This window comes from Crocodylus siamensis, chromosome 4 (assembly GCF_052110815.1).
Source record: "Crocodylus siamensis isolate JL-2025a chromosome 4, ASM5211081v1, whole genome shotgun sequence".
Lineage (NCBI taxonomy): Eukaryota > Metazoa > Chordata > Crocodylia > Crocodylidae > Crocodylus > Crocodylus siamensis.
This window is the reverse complement of record NC_143398.1, coordinates 44503404-44528412: the sequence shown is the minus strand read 5'-3', so window position 1 is coordinate 44528412 and position 25009 is coordinate 44503404. Positions and strand designations below refer to the sequence as shown.

The 25009-nt window shown below is 42.8% G+C and overlaps 1 protein-coding gene across 3 annotated transcripts in view; it reads left to right on the top strand.

Moving 5' to 3' along the window:
• The first annotated feature begins 2700 nt into the window (after positions 1-2700).
• CPED1 (cadherin like and PC-esterase domain containing 1) overlaps positions 2701-25009 on the top strand; it is a 243408-nt gene continuing 221099 nt past the window's right edge. For 2 of the 3 annotated variants that reach the window (XM_090042204.1, XM_090042205.1), the window contains exons 1-2: positions 2701-3229; positions 18468-18654. In XM_090042204.1, the coding sequence (XP_089898330.1) occupies positions 3005-3229; positions 18468-18654 (412 nt within the window). In that variant the 5' untranslated portion in view covers positions 2701-3004. The remainder of the gene's footprint in view (positions 3230-18467; positions 18655-25009) is intronic. The other variant, XM_090042203.1, reaches the window with a different exon arrangement.

The window sequence follows — 25009 nt, the reverse complement described above, 5'->3', positions numbered from 1 at the left end:
CAGTTTGGGAAAGATCATCACATGCAAAGATACTAGACATCGCTGAATAAAAGTTGCAGGTGCATTACTGGATGCCTTACACCAACTTACACCAACAGTTTCCATTTGTTTGCTTGGAATAACCCCACCAGACATCAGGAGAGTGGTAGCAAGCAAAATACAATGCAACAGTAGATTGCACATGAGACACTCACTATGTGGCTCCCAGTAGGCTAATATCACAGAAAATTTCTTCTTTACAATGCAGCCACTGAATGAAACACTGGGAGCCACACAAACGAAAATGTGGCAGTCATGCCCAGAAGTGACCCAGGAAGGAATAAGCATGACTATTAAAACTGCTGAACATCTCCCTGTAGATGCAGAATTTGATTGGCCAATGCGTAGAAGCTTTGAACTACCTCTTATAGGGATACTCTAATGATGCCAACACCACGTTTAAATGTGGATGAAACTTTCAGCCTATAGAACAGACCTACTGGCATTCCTGCATATGGAGGAACCATGCACCAACAAGGACCTTGTTAAGGCTACAGACTGAGCAATAGTCTGTGCCCATTTTTGGACTCAAGCTTGAACAAAGTAAGAAGACACAAGCACGAGTGACTGGTGCCTCCTGAATCTGGGGGGGCACCTGCAGAAACCACCAATGGCACCAGCCCTTCCAACAGTATCATTGTCAGCCATCGGGGGACGGGGGGCCACCGGCTCCATCGGGGGGCACATGCACCCCCGTGCATCCCCTACCAGTTGCCTGTGGACAAGGAGATCCTTTATTTACTGACTTATGTCTGTATCCATTTCCCACTCATGTCAATTGGAGCTTTGCCACAGAGATTTTAGACCTTAGAAGTATTTGTGATGTTTTAAAATAAGAGATTAAATTTAAGAATTGGTGATATAAAATTGGGTTAAAAATCTTTTACTCTTCTATTAACAATTAAACTTTTGTGCAAAACTTTCATAACAAATTATACATGTGCACAATTTTGTCACAAAGTAAGTCTCAAAAATCACTACTTTAACATAATTCACTGAAGTTATTTTTCAGATGAGCTAATTTTTCACTAAAATTGTTGGTATAATTCTGCATTTTGTAATTTAAATGTTGCTGTTTGGGGAAAACAGTTGTGATCAGATCTTCACACCTAGTGTTTCCCTGCAGACTTATGGCAGCAAATAAGTTGTTAACAATGACTTAGGGCCTGATCCTGCAAATGTATATGTATCTACTTAACTATGAGGAGTAGTCCTAAGAAGTGGTGCTGGCTCCTACCCTTGGGGGTCTTTAAGACAAGGCTTGACACTCACCTTGCTGGAGTCGTTTGACCCCAGTACCCTTTCCTGCTATGGCAGAGGGTCGGACTTGATGATCTGCTCAGGTCCCTTCCAACCCTACCAACTATGAAACTATGAGTTAACACTTGTAGAAGGAAGAATTTAGAAGGGATCAGGGAGATTATAAGGAGCCATAGAATCACACAGAAGTAGGGCTGGAAGAGACCTCTGGGCTAAGTATAGACAGTCAAAAAGCCCGAGGCTGAATTGATTCAGTCTTTGCAGGTTAGCCTAAGCTGTGTACATTGAACTGATAAGCAAATGAACAGACATTCACTTTTGATTCCAGAAATGCAGAGGCCCAGGCCAGAAGCCAGGGGTAGCTAAAGCACTTCTACCTGTTCTGCTGGAGCAAACAGCTTGGGCCAAGGCTAACTCACCCACCTACCTGGGGAGTTGGGGTGCGGGGGGACTGCTGGGGAGGTGCAATGCACCCTGGGATGCTGGGGGACTGTGAGTTAATTTAAATCTGAGGGAGATCTGGGAAAGAAGTTCAATAAACTGATTTAACCTAAATCAGCTAAACCTGATGCTACATCCATCCAGGTTTATCTTAAATCGGTTTGGGCCATTTTGAAAGCCATTTATGCACGCTGAACTTGTGTTGTTACTGATTTGAACTGGTTTCTGAACATTTATACTGGTTTACGTGTAACTTCTGTTCCTAGTTTAGGTCATCTAGTGAACCCCCTGCCTGAGGCAGAATCATCCCTCTCCAAACTATCCTACACAATTTGTAATCTAAATTCTACCTAAAACTACCATCGGCCCTGACAGAACACAGACCTGATCCCTTAACCTGCCACAGGTAAAGCAGGGGACCCAGGGCTGCCAAGGTCCTGTTTCTGTGAAAATTATGCTTATCTCAGCACAGCCTGACTACAAATGCTGCTGCTGCCTTTCAGGCAGTCGGTTTTAAACTTTAAGTGGAGAAAGACTCAAAGGGGGTTGAGTGCACCCTGCTCAGGATCCCCCTGACAGTTTCTATGCAGGGAGGGGGCTGCAGGTAGCAGCTCCGGTTGAGGACTGAAGCAGTGTGTGTGCCCGTGTCTGTGTCCCCGTGTTCCCAGGCTGCTCCAGTCTGGCCAGCCCTTGTCTTAGGGCAGCAGAAACCAGACACTTCTGTAGCTTGGGAGTCCTGCGGGCTGTCTTCCGTCCTGTCCGTGTTTAGCAGGAGCAGGGGGCTTTTAATGCCTGGGTGTGACATACTTGGGATGCCCTGGAGGTTGCTAACTCCGGCCCGGCCGGCACCGCAGGGGAGTTTGCCTCTCCCCGCGTGCCCTGCAGTGCTCAGACCCCCGCTGCCGCCCCGCCCCGCCTGGCCAAGAGCAGCCCCCGGGGTAGCCGCGGGCCCGGGCTGAGGGAAGCTGGCCCCACCCTCGGGCCGCCCCGCCTGGACGTGTGCGAAGCCCGGCGCGGCGCCAGGAGGCCGCCCTGCTCCAAGTGCTTTCTTTCCATCAGCCGCCCGGGAGGGAGGATGGAAAACTCGCGGCGGGACAAAGCCTGAGCGAGGCCGGGCCGGGCCGGGGCGGGGCGCCCCGCGGCCCCGGAGGACGCTGCTGCCGGCCTGCGCGGGCTCTCGGCCGCCCCCGCACCGCCGCAGCCATGGGGAGCCGAGCCGCGCCGCGCTGACGCCCTGAGGCGGCGAGGAGAGGCGCGCGGGGCCATGGGGCGGGGGCCGGCGCCCTGTCGCCGGCGGCTCTGCCGCCCCCGGCCCGTGCTGCTGGCGCTGGCGGCCGTCATCTGCCTCTTCTGCCACAGCCTGACGCCCCTGGGCACCAGCCGCCTGCTCTCCGCCGTCGTGCAGGGCATCTCGCCGAGCCGGCTGGCTGCGCAGCCCTCCCCCGCGGAGCCTGCCTGCCTCCCGCCCTCCGCCCAGGCGCTGCGCCGGGTAAGTCCGCGCGCGGGGCAGCGGCCAGCCCCGCTCAGCCTAGCGCCGCGTCCGGCGGGAGCCGGCCTCTCCTTCAGCCGCCTCCTGGCGCTGGGGGGAGGGGGTCTGCTGGCCAGGGGTGCCCCGCTGCGCTTCGCAGCCCCCCTCGGAATGGGTGCAGGGCTCTGCGGTGGCAGCCTCTGGTCCCAGGCGGGGACAGTCGGCGAACTGGCATCTGCGAGGGGGTCTTGGCACCAGGGCTGTAGCCCTGCTGGTGTCAAAGGGTCTGTGGGACCGCCTCAGCCTCCGCTGGGATTCTGTGGAAGAACAGAAGTCAAGCACAGTTCTAGGCGCACATCACCTTTCCCAGGTGTCTGGGCGCTGTTTCCCTGGAAGTCCTATCCCCACAACATGCTGTTGTCCTTAGTCATAGACAAGGAGGGCTGGAAGGCACCTCCAGAGGTCACCTACTGTAGCCATCATCTAATTGCAGGGGTCGCATGGGCAGTGCCTGGTTTGTCCATGGGCCAGATCTGGCTGGTGGTCCCAGTCTGGTACCCGGTGCAGGTGTGGTGGAAACCATCCAGCTGGGTGGAGGAGGGTTTGGGAATTTGCCAAGGGAGAGGGTGGATGTATTTACTCCTGTTGGCCAAATTTCCTGACCTGGGTGGAGCCCCAAAGTCCAGATGCAATGGCTCCATGAGCTGCATTAGGCCCACGAGCCAGAGGTTGAGCACCCATGATCTAGTCCAAGCTCCTGCCTGAGGCAGGATCATCTCTCTCCAAACCATCCTATACCAGCCATCATTGAAACTCCGCGTAAGACTACCATTGGCCTTGACACAGCACAGGCTCTGAACCTCCTAACCTGCTATAGGTAAAGCAGGGGAACCAGGGAAGCCAACATCTTGCTTCTATGAAATGCTGTTAATAATATGTTCAAGAGATCCTGGGTAGAGAGGGCCATGCCCCCTACTACAGAGGAAGGCAAAAGCCACCACAGTCTGTACTAACCTGACCATGGGGTGGAATCCCTTCCTGACATCAAATACGGCGATCGGTCTGACCCTGAGCAGAGCTGTTAAGTTACCTGGCCTCTTGTTGGTTTGGGATAAGGTTGCACATGCTAGAATGTGAAACAAATGCTAGAATGTGAAACTTTTTGGTTTTGGTTGGTAGCTGTAATAAAACGTAGCTTCTCAAATGAGCCACACTGCTTTAGTTATTTTTACTCAGGAATCTGTGATTGGCACTAGCATGAACATACGAATTTGTTTTTGTTAAACCCTGGAGGGTGTTGCTAACAGTGCAAAAAGAGATTTAACTTCTAAATCGCCATTATGCCAGCACTCTCAGGACAAATAAAACTGACCTGACTGTAAATATAATTCTGTGACATCACTGACTATTGGGCAACCGTCTCAAAATTAAATTTAGTTTGGGTTTCTAAAGATAAAAATAATAATTTGGAAGCCCTCTCACTGCGTTGTTTAATTATAATTCAGAGTCTGAAAGGTCAAAAGTATTGACTGTAGGACAGCAGTAGTAAAGTGCATCTGTTGCAACAGTTAATAATGGGTATGTCCAAATAACTTTGCTCTGGACATTTAACCTTCATGTATGCAGGGACTTTTTTCAGTTTTCAGGTTTAGATTTTTCTCATGGTTTCCAGAAATCTAGTTCATAATTTTAATTTCCTTAATACTGTTGTTGAATTCAAGATCTTGCTCTTGCTTTTGTTTTATGACTTACTGTACACTAACAGACAATAAGTATGCTTTATCATCAGTAAAGAACACTTTACATTGAGCAGCTTCATATTTTAAGAGTTGATGGGGACCTACAAGGCTTGTTTACTGTGGTGTTTGGAAGAAAGGAGCTGATATTTTTTTTCCTCCCCACTTTTTGATTTAAAAGGCAAACTGATTTAAAAGTGCCTTCTGCATAGGGGATGAGTGAGAAGTTTGTGTTACAGTGTGATGTTTACGATCTCCCTATAGCATAGATGTAAATACTGCATGCACATAGTGAATTTATAATGCAAGTAGTTTTCAAATGCATGTGCTTATTCTCCTACGTATGTGTTTTAAATATGTGCTGCTTTAACGTATGTTCTCTTTATCATTCAGAAGACAGCCCATAGCCTGTTTGCTGTTTTTCTACAAAGCACTGTCTTGACTATTTACTGAACAAAAAGGCTTGCCTGTGTGATACATGTTGTTTTAAGTTATTCTCAGTCTTTTCACATTGAAACTTTTAACATTGTATGAGCCAGATTAGTAAAGTGAGATGAAACAGCTCTTTAAAAATCTGCCATTGGGCTTCTTTCTGTGGGGTTTTCAGGACTAACACAAATGAATGACCTAGAATATATTATGATAGTTGAATTTTGTAATAGAAATATAGTAATAGTTATTTATTTCTAATTTATTATACCGGGGGCCTGCTAGCACCCACTACAAATTTACTATGGCTGAAACTTTACACAGGTTTATTATACAAGAATATGCCCACCCACAGCAGTTAAGAATGCAAAATAATTTAATTTTAAATCCTTCTATATTGCTGGAGAAATGCAGCAAGATACTGCCCAAATTGAGCTTTAACTAACTCATCTTTAAAGTGTGTCTTAAAAACTATTCTAGCAAATGAGTTTACTGGAAAGAATAAGGCAGGCAAGGTTCTTTGAGTAGATATGATAACTACTCAGTTGATCTAATAAAAGATATCACATCTACTCAAAGAACCTTGCCTCCCTATTTCCTTAGACCAACATGACTACAACCAAAAACCCTGGAAAGAATAAGGTGTTCCTGAAGATGGTGATTTTTAACAGACTTTGCAGTCCAGGGCTTCAACGAGATTAGAATTAAAGCATAAACTGTATGGAAAATAAAAATAAAGGCCAGAGATGTTCTCTTTTAAACAATAGCTGCTGCCAAGCCATCTGGAACAAGGAAGTGTCTTGTGTGGTCTTGTAGACTCTCCTTTAGTTGGTTTAGGAGTAGTGCAGGTGTTACCATTTACTTTATTCAGCCAGAAAAACAATTAGCATCAGGCTTTTGTAGATTCTGGGGATGAGAGGGTTTGTAACTCTTGGGACTCCCTTTCAAGTTACAGTAAAGTAACCACTTGTAGTTACTTCACATGCTGCAAAACTTTTTATTCATTTTTGGTAGGCTTAGCATAAATGGCTTGAAGATAATCATAGAATCAGAGAAAGTTAGGGTTGGAAGGGACCTCAGGAGGTCATCTCATCCAACCCCCGATCAAGGCAGAACTATTCCCAACTAGATCATCCCAGCCAGAGCTTTGTCAAGCTGGATTTTGAAAACATCCAAGGATAGAGCTTCCACCTCCTCTCTGGGTAACCTGTTACAGTGTTTTATTACCCTCCTAGTGAGAAAATTCTTTCTAATATCTAACTTAAATTTCCCTTGCTGCAACTTGAGACCCGTTGCTCCTTTTCTGTGATTTGTCACCACTGAGAACAGTCTAGCTCCATTGTGTTTTGAACCCCCCCCTTCAGGTAGTTGAAGGCTGATGTTAAATCCCCTCTCAGTCTCTCTTCTCTAGACTAAATAATGTTTGGCATCTTTTAATTAATCAGTTGGGGAAGGGCACTGGCAATGTTTTTGGAGCTGTGTAGGTTTATGTAGGTTTAGACAGGATATGAGAAACGGGGAACATGGAATTGGAGAGATCAGAGAGAGGGAGAGAAAGCATTTCTTGAGAAAGACCGACCAAGCGAATAGGAATGGGAACTGGAACTGAGGACAAATGAGACGAGGCTAAGACATTGTGGGGCTATGGGTCTTACAGATCATCAATATAGAAGTTAACATAATTGCAGATGGGATGTGGGAGATTGACTAGAAGGGAGAGATCCTAGAGTTGAAACTAGAGAGGAAGGTTGATGAGCAAAAGTTAGATGGATGGTTGGTGACCAAGAAAAGAGAGGAGATGGGGCTTCTCTGCCAGTTTCTCTTGTTTCAATCCAAGATCCCGATTCAGGAATGTGATCCCAAGTGGGCAGTGTGAAAAAGCACTACTTGAGAGTGTAGCTGCAGTGGCAGTTTCTGATGAAGGCATCCAAATCTCCGTGGCTGGATGTACATGAGTGGCAGACTGCAAAGCTGTTACTGTGGAGTGATTTAGTACTTGCTTAACCGAGTACTAAATGACTGTACAGTAACCAGCATTACTGCACAGTACTGTCCCTACACAGTCTTTTTTAGATGCTTCTGCACAATAGCAATGAGCTCATTGCTACTGTACCGTAGCGTCTCATGTAGACATGCCCCATGAGAGGAGCTAAAGAGAGTGAGCTGTGAAGAAGTTACGGATAGCTCAGAGTCATGGATAGCTTAGATCTTCCCTGCCTAGTGCAGGGGGGCTGGACCCGATGATCTTGCAAGGTTCCTTCCAGCCCCTTACAATCTATGAATCTGTGAATATATCTGTGAATTTATAGAGATGGAGTGGGTGTTCCAAAGACAGCAAGAGAAGAGAAAAGGTGGATGGAGAATAGGTAGGCATTTGTTTAAGAATGATGGCAAAAGAGCAGGTCTGGTGGCTGGGATGGATGGAGATAAAGGAAGGCCAGTGTGGGGGGCAAATGTTATAAAAAAAGTGGTGAAGGAGAAGATAGTCTCCTTTAGACTTGTGCTACTGGGAGGAACAGGAATTTGGTTGGAGATGGAGAGGGGTCCAATAGAGTTAGTGTAAAGGGTTGAGGGTGAACAAGGACAGGGTGGAAGGGTAGGTGGAAGGCTTAGCTGAATGGATGCCATGATACAGAGGAGTGAAGAGTAGGTGAACAAAGGTACACAAAGGAACCTTGAGAAGCAGTCTGAAAAATATTTTTGCGGAGTGAATTTTGTCTTACACCAAATATTTGTTCCTTAGGACTGCAATTAGAGTTTTAATGTAGTATTATAAGTTGATGGGGAATCATTTCTCTTAACAAAAAAAGATCTAAACAAAAAACAACTTTTGAATTAAAGCTAGTGGAATTTGTTCCATAGTGTGTTCAGTTATAGCTCTGGTACTTGGTTACTAGGCGTGTGTGAAGTGGGCAGTATTCAATTCAGATTCAGATTTGGCCCGATTCGAGGACAGTGATTTGATTTGCTGATTCAGATCACTGTCCCAATTCAATCTGGCTGAATCTGAATATTCGATTCTGATTCAGAGAACCAGCAATTTGGCCATAGACAGAGCTTTATATGTTTTTTTCTATGTACCTCAAGGTACTTGTGAACGCTGAGATGGTGGGACAGATGAAGCATCCCACGGGAGTGCAGGGGGTCCGGTCCACTTCTGGGTCCACCACCAAACGCATGGGGAACCCCTCCCCCCCATGCTCCCTGACTTGCGATCTGCCATGGGGGACCCCGGGTGCCCCCCCCAGACCCAGGAGGCACCAGTTATCAAGCCGGGGGGTTCCCCTGCGTCCTCTGCAGCGGACCCATAGTGGCCCAGAAGTGCTCCTGTGGGACATTCCATCTGCCCCACCATCCAGCATTCATGAGCTGCGCCTGGTACCTCGAGGTATGTCGAAAAATATATAAAGCTGTGTCTATGGCTGAATTGTCAAATCTCTTCAAATCTCTCTGAATCAAATCAGAGGCTTCCAGTTCGATTTGGAGAGATTAATTCGCCAAATCGGCCGAATCTCCTCCAAATCGAATCAGTGACTGAAACTTCGCACAGCCCTTTTGGTTACGTGAACTGTATTAAATCACAAAGCAGTGGGATTTGGGGGGATAGTGCTGTGCTTCCATTGCAGAGGTCTGGTGACTGACTGACTGGCTAACTGTGCAAAACATTCAGCTTCACTCTTGCAGTTTATGACGTTGTCAGAAACCAACTATCAAAGTAGAGCCCCATAATTTAGTTGCCTATTCTGTATTTATTTAGGAAACAATGAGAAGTAGAATAACATTCCAACCATTTCAATACAAAACCCATTCCTTCCTGGGTAGAAAATCTAGTAGCATATAAATCAGAACATTTTAAATACCCCCTCAGAAACTGAAACAGGAAATTAATTTCTCTGTAGTAATACAGGAATTGTGTGAATTTAAAACTAACATCAAATAGTAGTACCACTTAGCATTATTACATTTATTCATTATGAGGCAAGTCATACAAATACATAAAGGTCTTATTTAGAATAAAAGACCTTCCTAGTTCTGTTGGCTAAACATCTGGGGCATTAGAAACTAAAAAGAAATACACAAGTTTGAATTAGTAGTAGTAGTACTATTTTATTTTCTATTGCAATATTGTCTTAGAGCCTCTGTCATGGAGGTGGTAGGTGCTGTCTATTGAGTATTCTCCCGGTACTCTTCTAATGGAATTTAGCCTGTTCTCTAACTGACTAACCGCATCATTGCCCACATAGCACTTGATTCTTTTGCACAACATGGCCTTTATGCGTTGCTCCTGTTATATGAAAGGATCTAAAGCCAGCTTAATACAAGCAGCATGTTGGGCAAAAAAGAGGGTGGTTAGAACACCACTAAACTCAAGGTATTTCCAGTGGCTGAAACAGTCCCTTGAGGTCTTGAGCAACTGTGTGGAAAGGAGAAGATTGCTAGGTTTGTCCATAATCTTGCACAAGAGTCTGAAATGACTAGAATTAGGCTGCTGAAAAGGTGATCTCCAGCTTTTGGATCCTGAACTGTTTTAGGAAAGAGTTTAATTTGTAAAGTTGAAATGATAGTCAATAAAATTCTGTGGCAAAAATTCAAATTGTATTTTTTGCTTGCCTGTTAGACATGGACAATGGCTTAATATCTGTGGAGTTACATAATATGCCTGGAATCTCAAAACACTCCAAGGGACTGATTTTTCTTCCTTTACTTTAAATATGCAAGCTGGGGTTTTTTTAACAACAGTAATTATATGTTGTATGAGCTGGTTGCTGAATGAGTTTCATATTTTACATCGGAATGGCTGTGGAGTTATGTAAGCTAAGAAAGCATCAGAGATTAGTAAAACCTATTGTGTTTCTATACATGTATAACTTAAAAGTGACTAATGGGAAAAAGCCCAGGAGAAAAGGTCATTGTCATTCAGAACTTCATAGCCATTCTTTAAAGTAAATGTTTTTTAATATAAAAAGAGATAATTTACAGCTTTGAATTATAAACTTAATTTTTTTATTTAAAGGAATGGGAATATGGATTCTTTTTTTTTGAGAATTGATTTAGGATGCTTCCTCCCACACCTTCTTCCTTTCTTTTTTTTTAATTCATTACATTAGTTGAGAACACACAAACTTATTTCCCAGGCCTTTTTGTTTCCGTATTTCTTTGAGTACAAGATGCACCCTTAAAAATGAAATCTTTCTTCTAAAAAGAGCTGGGCCTATATTTGAATTAAAAAAAAAAAACCCCAAACAAGTTCTTTTTTTTCACTATCGAGAGTCCGAAGATTTTGCATTTTCTTTTTAAGGGTATCACGTATTCAAAAGAATACGGTTCATGAGACTCCGTCATAGTTAACTTTTTTTGTTAAGGTAACTGCTCTGTTTGGATCATCCGTAACAGCCTGTTAAGCCAGTGCAGGAGTCATTGACTCAGAGTGTAATAGCTTTGTAAACTGTAACAGAAAGTACATCATGTCAAAGCTAACTTGAACTGCCTCAGAAATCACAGGGTAATGAAGACATATTTCCATATAGTAACCTCATTAATTTCAGTGGGCCCATCTACATTGCTCTCTTCTTATGATTGGCAATTTAGATGGTGTTCCTTGGTTTGGTACATATAGATATCCTTGTTTATAGTAAACCAGTAGGTAACAAAAAGCCTGGAAGTTCTAATGTGGGTGGGTTGGACTTCAAAACATTTTTCTACTTTTAAGATTAATCTTGGATATTTCAAACTCCACTTACTTTCTGGAGTAATACCACCACAGATTAAAGATATGAGAATAGAAAAAAATGTCAAGCTAATAGGATAAAATATTTGAACAGCTTATTTTAGTCTCTTGAGATCTGCTTCTTTTTTATGCCATGTCTCAGTGTAGAATAAATTTTTATGACTGAGAAAAGGTTTTATAGAAGCAAAACTGGCAGAGCCATAACTACAGAAATACAAGTGTTGTTATAATAATAGAAATTCTGAAAGACTCTGGCAGGTAACTAAATCGGGGTGGTTAGGGATGTAATGCATTTTATATAAAGTGCTGGAAAAATTATGGAATCACTTTTTACAAAGGAAGATGGCAAGAATTTCTTCATGTAATAGAACTAAAATATAATTTAAAAAGAGAGAGAGAGAGGACAAAAATGGTGCTGAGCTGCTGCTTATAGAACATGTTATGCTGAATGTTGGGTCACGCTGTTGAATTTAAGAGCCGTGATTCTTCTGTGTCCCAATGGCTGTGTTATCTTTAATTTCTATCAACCCCTCTGCCAGAGGCAGCTATTAGTAGGGGAGGTTCCTTTTTGAAAATATGGATCTGGAATTTTTTTCCTTTATTTTCCAGAAGTGACTTGTGTAATGGTGAGTGTTTAACACTAATCAGAAAATAGTTTGGTGTTCCTAATGGCAATAGGTAATGTGCTTGGCTAGCTTCCAGTTAGACAAATGTTTTTAAAAATTATAGGAATTGAAACCTGCCCCATTGCTCTATTATAACCATGAGCTTTCTTCTCTCTCTCTTATAATGTGTTTCATTTGTTTGTTGTAAGTATAATGTATTATAAATACTCCTGCTAATCTGTAATCTAGGAAAAAAAGTCCACATGTATTACTGCTTAAGTCTAGGATGGAGAAAGAATTCCTTTGTCAGTTCTGCTGGCCAGCATGCCCCTTCCCTTGGAACATCTCATAAGAGAAAGTTTAGGATGATAGTAAGACTGGCATGGATTAAGGCAGGAACAGATTGGGTGCAGGTAAAGGGGGGTTGAATTTAGTAATGCTGTTACATCCCCCCAGGGGCATTTCTTTCCGGCAGTGCTGAAGGAGTCAATTGATTCCATGGTTCGTTATCATCTATTTGATTCCTCTCTTCACTCTGCCGATGTCAACCCTATCTCCTGTTTGATGTTTCACTACCTTTTTTCTGCAGTTTTGCTGTCTGTTAGATATTCTTGGTAAAGTAGCTACAATTTCAGTCCTGAAAACCACTTTTAACTCTAGGTTTTTGTCTCTAGCTCTAGATAGGAGCATCTAACTCAGGGGTGGGCAGTTATTTTGGGTGGAGGGCCACTTTAGGAATTTGGGTGAGCTGTTGCAGGTTGGGAAGTGCTGACCTGGCCTGGTGCAGCAGGAGTGGGGAGCAAATGATTCTATCCCACCTAGGCCCATCTGCCCTGCACCCACCGCTAGGGGCACTGGGTGGAACAGGTGGGCAGTCTCCATGGAAGCTGGCCAGGACCCCTGCAGGCAGGGTGTGCTCAGATGGGTGGATGTGATGGGGCCTTGGAAAGGTGGGGTGTGGTGTCTGGGAATGCCATGGGCAGGTGGGGTCAGGGTCACAGGGCAGAGAGTGCAGGGCCAGGGCCTGGGCCCAGGACAGAGCTGGGATTTGTTCTTTGCACATCCCTATGATGGGCACCAGTTCCATGGGCAGGGACTGCCTCTTCCGCCTACTGTGTCTGGTGCTCCCAGCAGTGGGTGCAAGGTGGAAAGGCTGGGGTGCCTGGGCTGTGGGGCTGGGAGACACTGCAGGGGGTTCCAGGAAATGGAATCTGGTCGACGTGCTGCCTCCACCCTTCTATGTATCCAGGGTGGTGAGACTGACTGCATGTACCATGGCCTGGGCTGCACCCTGAGCCTAGGCAGGCCCAAGGGACCTGCTGCAGGCCAGATAGAATCCCTTGGCAGGAGAGATCTGACTCGTGGGCCGTATTTTGCCCACCTTTGACCTAGCTCAAGTGAACATTAACTTAGGCATGGAAATAATTTGTTAGTAAAATGTTGGGTGCACTGTCAAGACATTCAAGAAGGCAGGCTTTTGTTTTATAAATCTAAATAAGAAATGTACATTTAATTCTAGTGATTTAGCATTAGTAAAACATGTTTCACATTTTCTTGCATACAGCATACAGCCTCGAATATATTGTATAGCTTTGTTTTTGAAAGGAAGAATGAAGGAGAAAAGATATTTTTTCAGACCTATGGCTGCAGAGAGAGCCTAATCTTCAGCTCACTCACCCGCCCTTTCCTGCTTAACCAAAGTTAAAACCCTAGCTTCACTGCTTAATTCTTGCAGCCCAGTTGGTGAGTAGCTGATTTACAGGCAAAGAGTGTATATTGTATGTGAGGAAAATATGTGAGGAAAAATTTTTGCCTGGTTTGTTGAGAGTTTTATACATAATATAACAAATGAAAGCACATTTTAATACAGCTGTATTTATTTTTGCTTCATTCTTAACTGAAATAGGAAAGCCCATGGTCCCTAGCATATTAGTAACCATGTACACATGCCCCTAGTTTATTTTCAACTTTGTATAAATTTCTTATGTTTTATCAGACATCTTTGTGCAGCTGTGCACACCTATGGCAAACCACTCATGAAAAGATAGCATGGCAGCATCCCTGTTATGACTTGCAAACTCCAGGCTTGAATCTGTGTGAGCAGCACATACATTGGGTAATAGAAGAAAGTACTTACTCTTCTTTAAAGCTCTTGGAGATGAGTGCTCTGTGGGTGAAAGCACTACTAAGTACACTAAAATCTGTGTTATGCAGCATGAGTGAGGAATGGGGGGTGCCAGTTATATTCAAATTCCAGTTATCTGAGAGTTACACTCAAGGAAGATGGTTCCATACTTGTACAGTTTTTCAAAGAATTAGTGTACAAAACATTACAGTATAACAGACTGTTAAAAGAATAAAATAGTGTACAGATAAAAATGCCATAATAGTCAGCCACCCCGAATGCCAGGGCAGCCTGGCCTCAGGCTGCTGCAGCAGGGGAGAGGGGCGTGCACACTCAGATACCCTGTGTGGGTACCCTCAGAGTGGTGCAATAGGCAGCAAAGTGTGCGGCACTGTGTGCACCCCACCACTGAAATTTTTGTTAATTAAGTATTCTGGTTAGTTAAATTCCAGATAACAGAGATTTACTATTATCATCCTAAAAAGTCCTCCCTAAGTAGGTTACCTGAAGTGAATTAATAGGGGCCTCAAAAAATGGAGTGCAGTTTTTGTACAGGTAACCCTGCGATAGATGGATGGATCAGGGAGTGAGGGCAGTGAGAGAGGAAGAGATCTGTATCTGGGAGAAGGAAGCGCTGACTTCCAAAGAGGAGACAGGCTTTCTGATAAGAGCACAAAGGGAAGGTTCTGAAGCTGTGGACAGGGAAGATATAAGAGTACTAGGAGAGTCTGCTGAAATGGTGAGGAACAGAGTGGCCTGGAGCTTAGTGAAGGTATGACTGGGCTGTAAGGGGAGAAGGATGAGGTGAAACTAAGGTTGCATTCCTGGAGTACCTCCCAGTTTAAGAAGGAAATATACTTGACCATAGATATTTGGGAGAAAATATGTTAGTCTGCTTTAAGCAAAATAGCAGGAGAATCCTCTAGTGCTGCTGTAGGATAATGTAACAAAAGTTTCTCTCAGTGCAAGTGAAAGACCTGTTTAGAATATGCCTCCAATAATAAGTGCAAAAAAACTGCATTTAATGTTGTTGAGTACTGGGAATGTGCCTGGTGGTCTGACAAAGAGGAGGACCTATTCCCTGTCATCTAGATCAGAAAGGAATGGACACCAAGAGGAAAACAAATAGTTGTTCCGAACTAAGCCAGATCCTGAATGTAGCTCACAATTTGTACCCTATAGACTCCCTCCATCTGTCCTTAATTTATCTTGTTGTGTTTGCAGGTGCAACATATGTAGTATGGAAAATCAATATACAGCTAGGGGCACCTCATAAACAGACTCTTTTGCATTATGAAAGTAAAATGAGAGATTAGGGCATAACTAACTAGTCAAACTTCTCTCTGCTGAAATGGTACCATTGCTTAGTATAAGGCAGTTGGAGAGGATAGACACAGTGCACAGGGCATGGGAGAAAGGAAAGGCTGTATTTAAGGTTGGAGGGGGAGGAAGAGGGAAGTGAGAAATGAGAGAACAGGGTTACAGGCTACTGCAACTACATGGAGAGTAGGGAACAAAATGGAAAGGAAAAAAAGGAAAAACATGGGGGAGAAAAAGAGAGTGGTGGGAAGCAGTGTTATGAGGCATTGTAGCACTGATCACTCTGGTCTTCCTGGTGGAGTAATAGGTTATAAAAATACTGCAAGGACAAGGGAGGCTGTATTACAAGGTTATGTAACCTAATTCCTTTGACCTGATAATTTCCTATTTTATTCTTGAAACTTTCTACATACAATTGGAATGGTTTGACTATCCTTACTTATCAAATACTCTTCCATTAAAGGTTCAGTAAATATATCTATACAGACTCTCACATTATCATAGTTAGGCATATTTCTCTCATCATCAGTTATGCTTATTCATCACGGAGGATGTGTATTCTGTAACAGCAGAAACATTAGTGATCAGAGACCGAAAATAGTTTATACTTTTCATTGCTGCAAAGAATTTTACACTTATGCCAAGTGTAATATAAAGCTACATCCTGTAGAGACTGCAGCAAGACTTGAAAGCTAGTTATAAACAACTGGGAGCATCTTAAATGTCATTTGTTTACATCAAAACATCTGTGTCTCCTTTCAATGTTGCCTAGTTAAAGGCTGCCACTGCCTCATTTGTGTAGCATTTCCCACATGCATTCTACTTGTCAACTTATTACTTAACTGGAACTTGCAGGACAACTTGAATATTAAAAATATAACTTTTTCTTTGCTTGTTGGTATCTTGTAATTTGTGTGTAGATCATTTTATATCTTGAAATAGAACACTTATATTTCAGTCCTGTGTAGAAATACTTTTCACAAAGATAGGATTTTTCTTTTTTACATGTCACTTTATTTTACTGAAGAGAACATCTACATTCTCTCTAGGTATGTTTAATTTTTCCCTACGTGGCAAATTTAATTTTTTTTGCCCTATGCAGTTCACAGCATGTGTATATTTTCTCTTTCCCAAATAAGGTGCTGTGTAAAAATGGCTTGTCACTTGAAAACTAATAGCCTCTGATTATTTTTGTGGTGCCCTGTGACACCTGTGGTCAGTTGGAGAAATGAAACTTGCAGCCAGGAAAGTTCGAATCAGGAGTGTGGGAGACAGTGTCCACAGGAGTTGATTCTAGATTATGAAACTAATTCTTTCCCGAGATTAGTAATCACAGAATTAGCCTCTTCAAAAAATAAATACCAGACTCAGAAGTTGTCCAGTTTTTGGAGGTGAGTGGAGATTGCTCTCTTTCCATCAAGCACAGACTCTGTATGTAGACTGTTTGGGTTTAGTGGAGGATGATGGGTACCCCTAAAGGCTGCTGACACCAATCTCTGTAGGGAAGGGAGTACCTCTAGGGAGTCACAGAAAACTATCACCCTGCTTTGCTACTGATGTGTACCTGACTCTGCTGCCCATCCATGTTTCCGAGTTCATGGTGTACATGATCATGGCTATGTAAAAAGGCAGAACTGGATTGCTGCTAATACTTACCTACAGCTAGAATCTCCCCCCTCCTGCCACGTTTGTGTGGACTCCCTGCTTATCTTTTCAGTTAATCCTGCTCCCTACACCATCTACCTGTTTGGCTCTCCATTTTGCCTCTCAGACTTGATATCAATTGTACTGGGTAATACATATGGGCCATCACTGGTCATGTTCCCTCTGACCTGTTGACTTCACTTTCCACATACTATAAATTATAACATAAAGGGTTTTTTTGTTTGTTTTAAATTAAGCATTGGTTCTGTGCTTGGTCCTGTTCAAAGCACAAACATGGACATGCACCTTACCTGAGAAGCTAAAAAATCTAGAGCTTTTGAGAGACTCCTATATTTTGAGAGATCTTGTGCCTGAATTATTGGGCCAGAAGTCTCAGGCACCTTTCATCTTTCCTCCACGTCTTCCCACAGCAGCTGATTAGTACAGAACCCTTTTACTGCAGGGAGCTTAAGCTAGTTGTATATCCTCAGATGTTGGTAGTTAAAAGAGCAGCAGGAGAAAATTTGCTTAATCTCGTATTTGGTTCTGCTTCTCTGGCCTGGTGGTCTGTGTATTCTGCAGATTCTGGGGCTGACAAATATGCAAGACAAAAAAAATCAAGTTTTACTCTTTGTATTCTTCAACATCCCCTTTTCTCAGAATTGTGGCCCTCATAAGTCTCTTGCTGCTGGAAAATCAGTCAGGTTTTGGGTTCTGTTTGTTATAAGTTTCTTGAAAATGAGTAGAGTTCAGGTGCTTTATTATAGTTTCTAGGTAGTCTGTCAGTTCCTTTCCCTGCCCTGTGCCCCCTCCCCTCTCTTCCTCCCCCTGTTCTGAGAACTGTGGCCCCATGGTCCAGCTCCCTCACCCCAAGACTGATGCTGGCATTTTCTGAGGGGTGCCTTGGGTATAAGAAGGTTGAGCTCCACTGGTTTAAGGATATCTATTCTCTGGGAAAGCATGTGCTTAATTTTGCACTTTCTCTTCAAGGACAAGTGAAAACTGAAGTGTATGAAGGCAAATATAAAAAGTTAAAAAAAAAAAAGAAGATAAACCAGGTTCAGTTTAGACAGCAAGAGCCCAACTAAGCAATAAAACTTGGATCTGCATTTTCTCACCACTGTGGAGTGTTCTTTGGACTTTAATCTGACTCTTTTAAGGAGTCCAGAATCCCTCCTTTGCCATTTGCCTCATGCATGTGGATTTTGTTTTCACTCCTACAATCTATTTCTAGTCTTTACTCAGTAGATCAGTCAGTGAGAGATCCTCTCTCTCATAACCTGTGGTCCCCATGTCCAAGCCTTCTTCAGGAATCAGTGTCCCCTTTCAGGTAATCTGTTTTGCAGTTACCAGCTCACAGGGCAGGATGACTTTTTAGGAGTCAGCTCTGGGCATGTAGAACCATCACAGTTTAATGAATTTCCATTGTTACCGCTGTGCCATTACCTGTGGAATATCAGTCCAACATGGAGGTAAAGGCCAACAGCAGGGATAATTTGGAGTATGACACAAATGCTGAGGCCCAGTATCAGACAGAATTCATAGGCTGCATGTAGACCTATCCCCCATAATTCCCAGTAAGATAATAGCATGTTTTGTGAAAAGTGGCAGCAATATCTTATAATAGTGAAGGGTTTCTTGTTTTAAGGGTGTTTTCTTTTCTTTCTGTTAGGTTGAAGACTCCATTTTTAAGTCCTTTGGAAGCCATACAAAAAGAGCAGTTCTGTGCGCTCCACGTTCCCACAGTAAGAGAGAACTTCAGCTATACCAGCGCATCCTGGCACAGCATGGATATGTAGTTATAGTTCATGAAAACAGGGGACTCAATGGAGGCCTCGGACATGAGCATCACCATTTAGGTAAGAAAGAAAGAAATTATTACTGAATTTTTGTCAGTAATCCAGAATCCATTCATCACTGAAACTGATTTACAGACTGATGCAACTAAGATTTCAAGATTTAAAGCCAGTCTGGATCTGCCCAGTCATCCAACTTTCAACTTGGGAACAATTCTTCCATCAGTTGCTTGGTGTTTTAACCAAACCGTTATTCATTCTAGTTCTAGAGATCAAATCATTTCTTTTCTGACAGGTTATTTTTATACTACCCCTATTACCACAGTCTCTTTCAATAGACATTAAGTGCCATGACTAATGGCTAATATGCTTCCTTCTCTCATTCTCTCACCATGGTGGAGAATTATGTGTGCAGGCTGTCCTTTTTGTTTTGGCACAGCTTTGTTTTTGGGTTTTTTTAAACAGACGTGCGTGTGTAAGAAGGCATCTGGTACTTGCAGCAGAAGGTGGTAAGGTTTGTGATACTGTTTGGTTCCTATGAGAATTCATTCTACAGTTTCAGGCTGATTGTCTGAGGAAACTCTTTCATGGATGAATTGTACCCTCATGATAGAAAGTTGCATTGTGCTTGGAGAGTAGGGTTGTGGGCTGTAGCCTAGATGATCTTTAGACGTGCTGGTCTCAGGCTATGAAGCATCTTCCAGAAAAGGACTAATGTGATGTTGAACTTTACAGAAAGTCTATATAAATAATGGAAGAAATGGCTAGCAAGTTTGGCTGAATTCTGGGCTCTGTGAAAGAAAATGGTATTTTGTTTCTTCCTAAAGAAAAATTATATTTATGTCATTCAAACCTGAGTATAACTTCTGTTATCAGATACCTCAGTTTTGCGGTGTTGTTTAATCAAAATCAGTAGTGGATTTTCATACTTGGATAACTATTCTGTATATTTGGTGCTGCTCATGGTTCAGTCTACACCACACAAGAAACTTCATAGAATCATAGGACAATGGGGCTGAAAGGGGCCTTAGGACATCATCTAGTCCAATCCCCTGCTCAAGGCAGCAGGACCAATTTAAACATTTCTAATATTAAGTTTAATGCTTAAAAAGAGACTTCCTGGAAATAAATCATGAACACATTTTCCTGCCAAATTATCTCATATAACAGAATATGGACCAATGCCCATTTTTCATTGTTATTTTTGTTTGGTTTCTCAGTTTAAAAACTTGCCATTCCCTCCATGTCACACATGCGCAATACCTGAGAGTAACAAGACAATACTTGTGCAGCCTCTGTTACTGCCATACTGATAAGCCTGTAAGGAGGCTTGGAGACTAGCCAATACCTCATTTTCTGGGAATCATGAGACCCTTATCTCCACTGATTTGAGGGAGCAGGCATCCCAAGTTCACTTAAGATTCACTGAGCCAAATTCTGCTGCTGTGGTGACTAATTCAGATCAGATTTCTATAGCAAAGGTTTTTAACCAGCAGTTGGTGTAACTTCACATCCCAGATTTACTGTGCATATTTATTTTTACAAGCTGTGCCAGTAAATCCAGTACTGTTTTTCCCAGTAATAAATAAAGGTTAACAAAAGGGTTTTATACTTTTTTTCATCAACATCTAGATGTACCTGCAATGTTTAATGTGTTAGTTGCATTTTTGCTTTATTCTTTACATAACACTTATATGGAATAAGACCCTGATAATTTCATCATGTGGCATCATAAAATGCACTTAACTAAGTGTAGTAAAAATACCTATCTTTAAGAATATATTAAGAAAAGAAAAAAGGGGGAGGGGGAGGAGCAGAGGGATAAGTAAAATAACATGTCTGCATACCAAGCTGATGATCTTTTCCTATAACTGACAAAGCTATGCCTTGAGTTATTTTTCTTGTGTAGGTTAGGGATGTTTTCTAGTGTTTTGGATGGCATGGTACTTGATGCAGTGTTTTTTGGAGAAGGGTATTTTAAATTATGTTAAGTCATAATGTTTTCCTAATGAGACTGTTATCATTTATAAAAATACACTTCTTGAAGCAACCATTAAAAAGATATAGATCACAATTGTAGTGTAAAATCTAGATCACAAGTGTAGTGTAAAATGTATAAAAAGAATAGCTCCTCCATGTCTGTCATAATTTAGTGGCTGTATCTGATTCTTCTATGTTTTGTGCAGATTCAGTTTTGGAAGACTGTCTTATTTCTGTATCTTTCAAAGGTCAGACTAATTTCATAAGGATTTTTGTTTAGACTGGCAGTGAGCCAATGAGCTTAGCCGAAGTCATATATGGGAAAAAGTTCACTACAAAACGTTCCAAAATTATTATGCTGGCTGACAGTTAATTTGGGGACAAATCAAACTTCTAAGCAGCTTGATATACTGGAATGCCAGTGAAAAAGTTTTCTACCTGACTGTAGCCACTACTCCAGCTCCCTTGGCTACTATATAAAGCTAAGAGGAAAGTGTGTTATTTTAATGGAAAACTTTGGAAAAGCCAAAATGTTATGAGCTTTGAGAATTAGAAAATAGTTGAATGAAAACAAAATTTTTTCATTGGAAACCTGAAAACTGAAAAATAATGTTAGACAAAAAAAAAATCTGTTTTCTGAAGAAACATTTTTTCAAGCCTCATTGATTTTTAACGGGGAGGGTTGATGGGCAAGAATTCTGTGTCAGATTGTTCTGTTTTATCTTTTACTCTTTTGGTAACTTAATCTTGATGAAAAGGGAATGGCCAGTAGGCCTGTGTAATGAAGGATCTGCTGTCTTATTCTTGCCTTTGAATGGCTTTGAGCCTGTTCTCTGCCGTGGCCCAGAATAAGCCATGACTAAGGACCTACTCAAATTGCAATTTCATGGATTTTGCAGAAATCATAAAATTGGGTAGTCTCGGCAAAAGCCATGGGGGGTGGAGGGGGGAAAGAAACTTACTAAAAAAAATGCTGACTTCCTAGTGGGAGCCAGCAGTCCTCCTAGCTGTACAGCCCATCACAAATGGAGCTGCTATCACAAAGGCACACAGGCGGATGGCTGCTGCTCTTGCCCTTCACCATGGATTGACTGAGAGGGCTGCCAGTCATGTGGCCCTGTCTCACTCTACCAATCAGTGACAAGGGGTAGAACCACCCAACAGACATCTCTCTCTGCCAATCAGCAGTGAGGGGCAGGGTCCCTGGGCCCCTTGTTTGGGGTAGAGGGGGCACCACGATAAGCCTGTGAAAGTGGTGGCTGGCCCCATGATTTGCCCATGAAATCATCCGGCAGCTGTCTTGAGTTGGGTAGACACTAAACCATGACATGCACAGAGGGGCTACATTCACCACATTAATGCTATGCATGCTGGTCTTGCCCCATGTGTCAAGACCTTCTGTGACTCCTGAGGAAGAGGCAGAAGTTAATAATGGATGGAATGTCCAAGATCTGGTTCAACGTGGTTGCCAAGTGTAGACACTTGTGTAGCTTTGCCTTCTCATCCCCCCCTGCCCAACTTGACTTTCAGTTAGGTAGCTGCTAATCTGTTGGGATCTAGCTTTTTGTGTTGCAGCCCTTTCTGCACTGTGTTGCAGGCCTTTGCTGCCCCAGCTGAGTGGAATGCTGCTCAGTAAGTGTTACTGGATGAACAAGGGAGATTGTTACACTTTAGGGACTGTATCAGGCTCTGAAGAAGAGCATGCAGAAGTAGGCCTCTTCCAGCATGCTCAACCTTTCCTTCTCTCACCTTCTACATGGGGAATTCTCATATGCTTGGGAGCCAGTAAAGATTAACAGGGTGTATGGGGCCTCACCCTCAGTAAAGTGCTGCCAAAAGTTTAACAAGGGCCTCTTTCAAAAATGGTCTGCATTACTTACTAGTTCATGTGACTTAAATTATTTTTCACAGTCCAAAATTTAATTTGTTCCCAGTCTTCTGCTGCCTAATAACCCCATTATCAATTCCATTTCCATACCCTCTTCTTCAGTCTTACCCCATAAAACTAAAAACTGCATACATTTGTTCCCCAAGTCAGATTGTCTGTCCTCAGAACAGTAGCCCTGCACAACCAGCTTGATGGCAGCCCTCTTATATAACTACTTTCTTGCTTTCTTAGTTGTGTGTCTCTATGTTACCTTTGGAGGGAAGGTTGGGAGGAGGCCTGCCACCCTAGCACCTGCCCGCCCCCCATGGTCCGATCTGTCTGCCAGCTCTTTTCTCACTCCACTTTGCCACAACTTTGGTGAGGAAAGACCTGCCACAACTTTGATGGTATTTTGCTTGTTTTTGGTGGAGACAGTCCTGGGGCCAGGACTAAGCTCACTGGTTTTCTTTCCTGCCTGGGGTCTGTTTTCTTGCCACTTGGGGCCTGTGCTGTCCCTCAAGGGAGTGCCCCGAGAGACTTCTGAGCACCTCTCAGAGCTTCAGCTATGGCATCCCTGGTGCCCTTTCTGTCTGCACCCTCAGCCTTAGTCCACTGTTTAAGATCTCAGCTCCCAGGTATTCACCCTGTCTTGGTGGCTGCCCTTCTTGGGTTTTTGTCTCCAGTCTCAGCCCTTCTGACTTGGGGCTAGCTTCTTGCACCTGTATCAGGGCAGTGCCAGGCACCCCTGCTCATGATCTCCTCCACCCTGTAGTCACAACTTGGTCTTCCTGTCTCAAGTTACCTGTCCATCTCCAGCTGCTCCTGCTTCCCAGGAGCTGCTCGCCCTGCTGCATACAGAGGCTGCCTCTTGTATGGTTAGAGACTGGGTTTATATCCCAAAACCTAGTTTCCTTCTGGCCACGTGATTCGATATGCACCCATAGATCAGGTGCAGCTAATTGCTTCATTAGCCGCCTATCCTGTTTAGTCCTTGTCTCAGACCACCTGGGCTGCTCCTGCTTGTTGCCTTTCCTGGCCCCAGCTTCCCTACTCTCTCAGATCTTCCTAATAACAGGGATAGGGGTTCCCTGTTACAGTCTCCAAACAGGTGATTAGACATCTTCAGGTCCACAAATCTCAGACAGCCTCAGGCTCAAAAAGGGACATTGGCTTTAGGGCCCTTTATGAGTCTGGTTCATAATTTACTCTCAGCAATCAAATGTAAAATTCCCATATTACATCTTGTCATTGGGTTGATAGAAATATTGCATATCTATTTATCAGTTTGTTCATGTAGATAAATGTACCCCTTCTGAATTCGGCATAGTTAAGTACAATTAGAATATTAGTTTTTACTAATGTAAAGGAAATTAATGTGGTTACAGTGAAACCCCTTAAAAAAGAATCAAGTACCCTTCTATGGTATTGACTTTACAGCATCATTTCCTGTATTTGGAATACCAATGCAAGGTGTGTACTCTGAATCGTGGCTTATGTTTGTTTGAGTGACATCCATATTAGATTAAATTCTAGCCCAGCTGTGAAAATGATTGTTACAATAGATATATTGACTTGTTTTTGATGAATTATTGTCCCATAAGTTAAGTATTGATCTCAACCTCACTTTGGTTGATATTTACCTCTTGATTCAGTAACTCTTAATATTAATATTAATTGTCACCAAAATCAATATCTGTTTCATATTTTATTTATTCATTTGAGATATTTCAATGAAGAGTATATGTTGTATATATCTTTTAAAATGTGCATGTGTCACAAACTGTCAGATGAGAAATTATTTCTTTTCTAACATTTTTTTACCAATATTATTGTTGATCTCCCTTTTATTTCTTTCCATTTTAAGAAAGCTCTGGTTGGAAACTACTATATGTAGCCCTTGCTGGCACTACAAAAAGGTGTGTCTAGTTTCTGAGAGATACAATTTCAGCATGAAAATTTGTCCAGTAAAATGCAAAACATAATTTAATCAGATTAAGAAGATTAAAGGTACCTCTCAATCAGGGTTCAAATTACACTTTGACTCTTGGGGGGTGGAGGTCTGCAAGAAAAACCTAGGCTTCCCATCACAATGCCCTAATAAAATCGGAGACCCCCCAGGTTATGATTTTCAAATCTTACGGGAGGGGTTCTCATCTCTTATGGGGGGGCTCAGCCCCCCCCACTCCCCCCCACCCCCCTCTGCTGCCCCATAATTCAGACCTGGCTCTTCATTCAGAGAGCACAATTAATTGAAACTTTACTCCTCATTTATATTTTTAATTGTCCATAGTAATGTTAGGAACAGCAGCAGTCTGCTTCGGTAACTTCCAGCCACCAGCCAATTTTTATGAAATCAGACTAACTTTAGCAAACAATTATAAAGACCAAAGGGTTGGGAGAAAACTGCTGGTGTGTTCTGTAAACATCTGGTTGCCATTTTCAATTACAAAGACCATCCCACTTAAGGAAGCAGTTTAGTTTCTTTGGAGTAGAAATGAGACACTGAGTTTTTGTTCCTTCTTTCATGGTGGAGGGTAAAGGAAATGTCAGGAATAGAGAGGTCACTAGAAG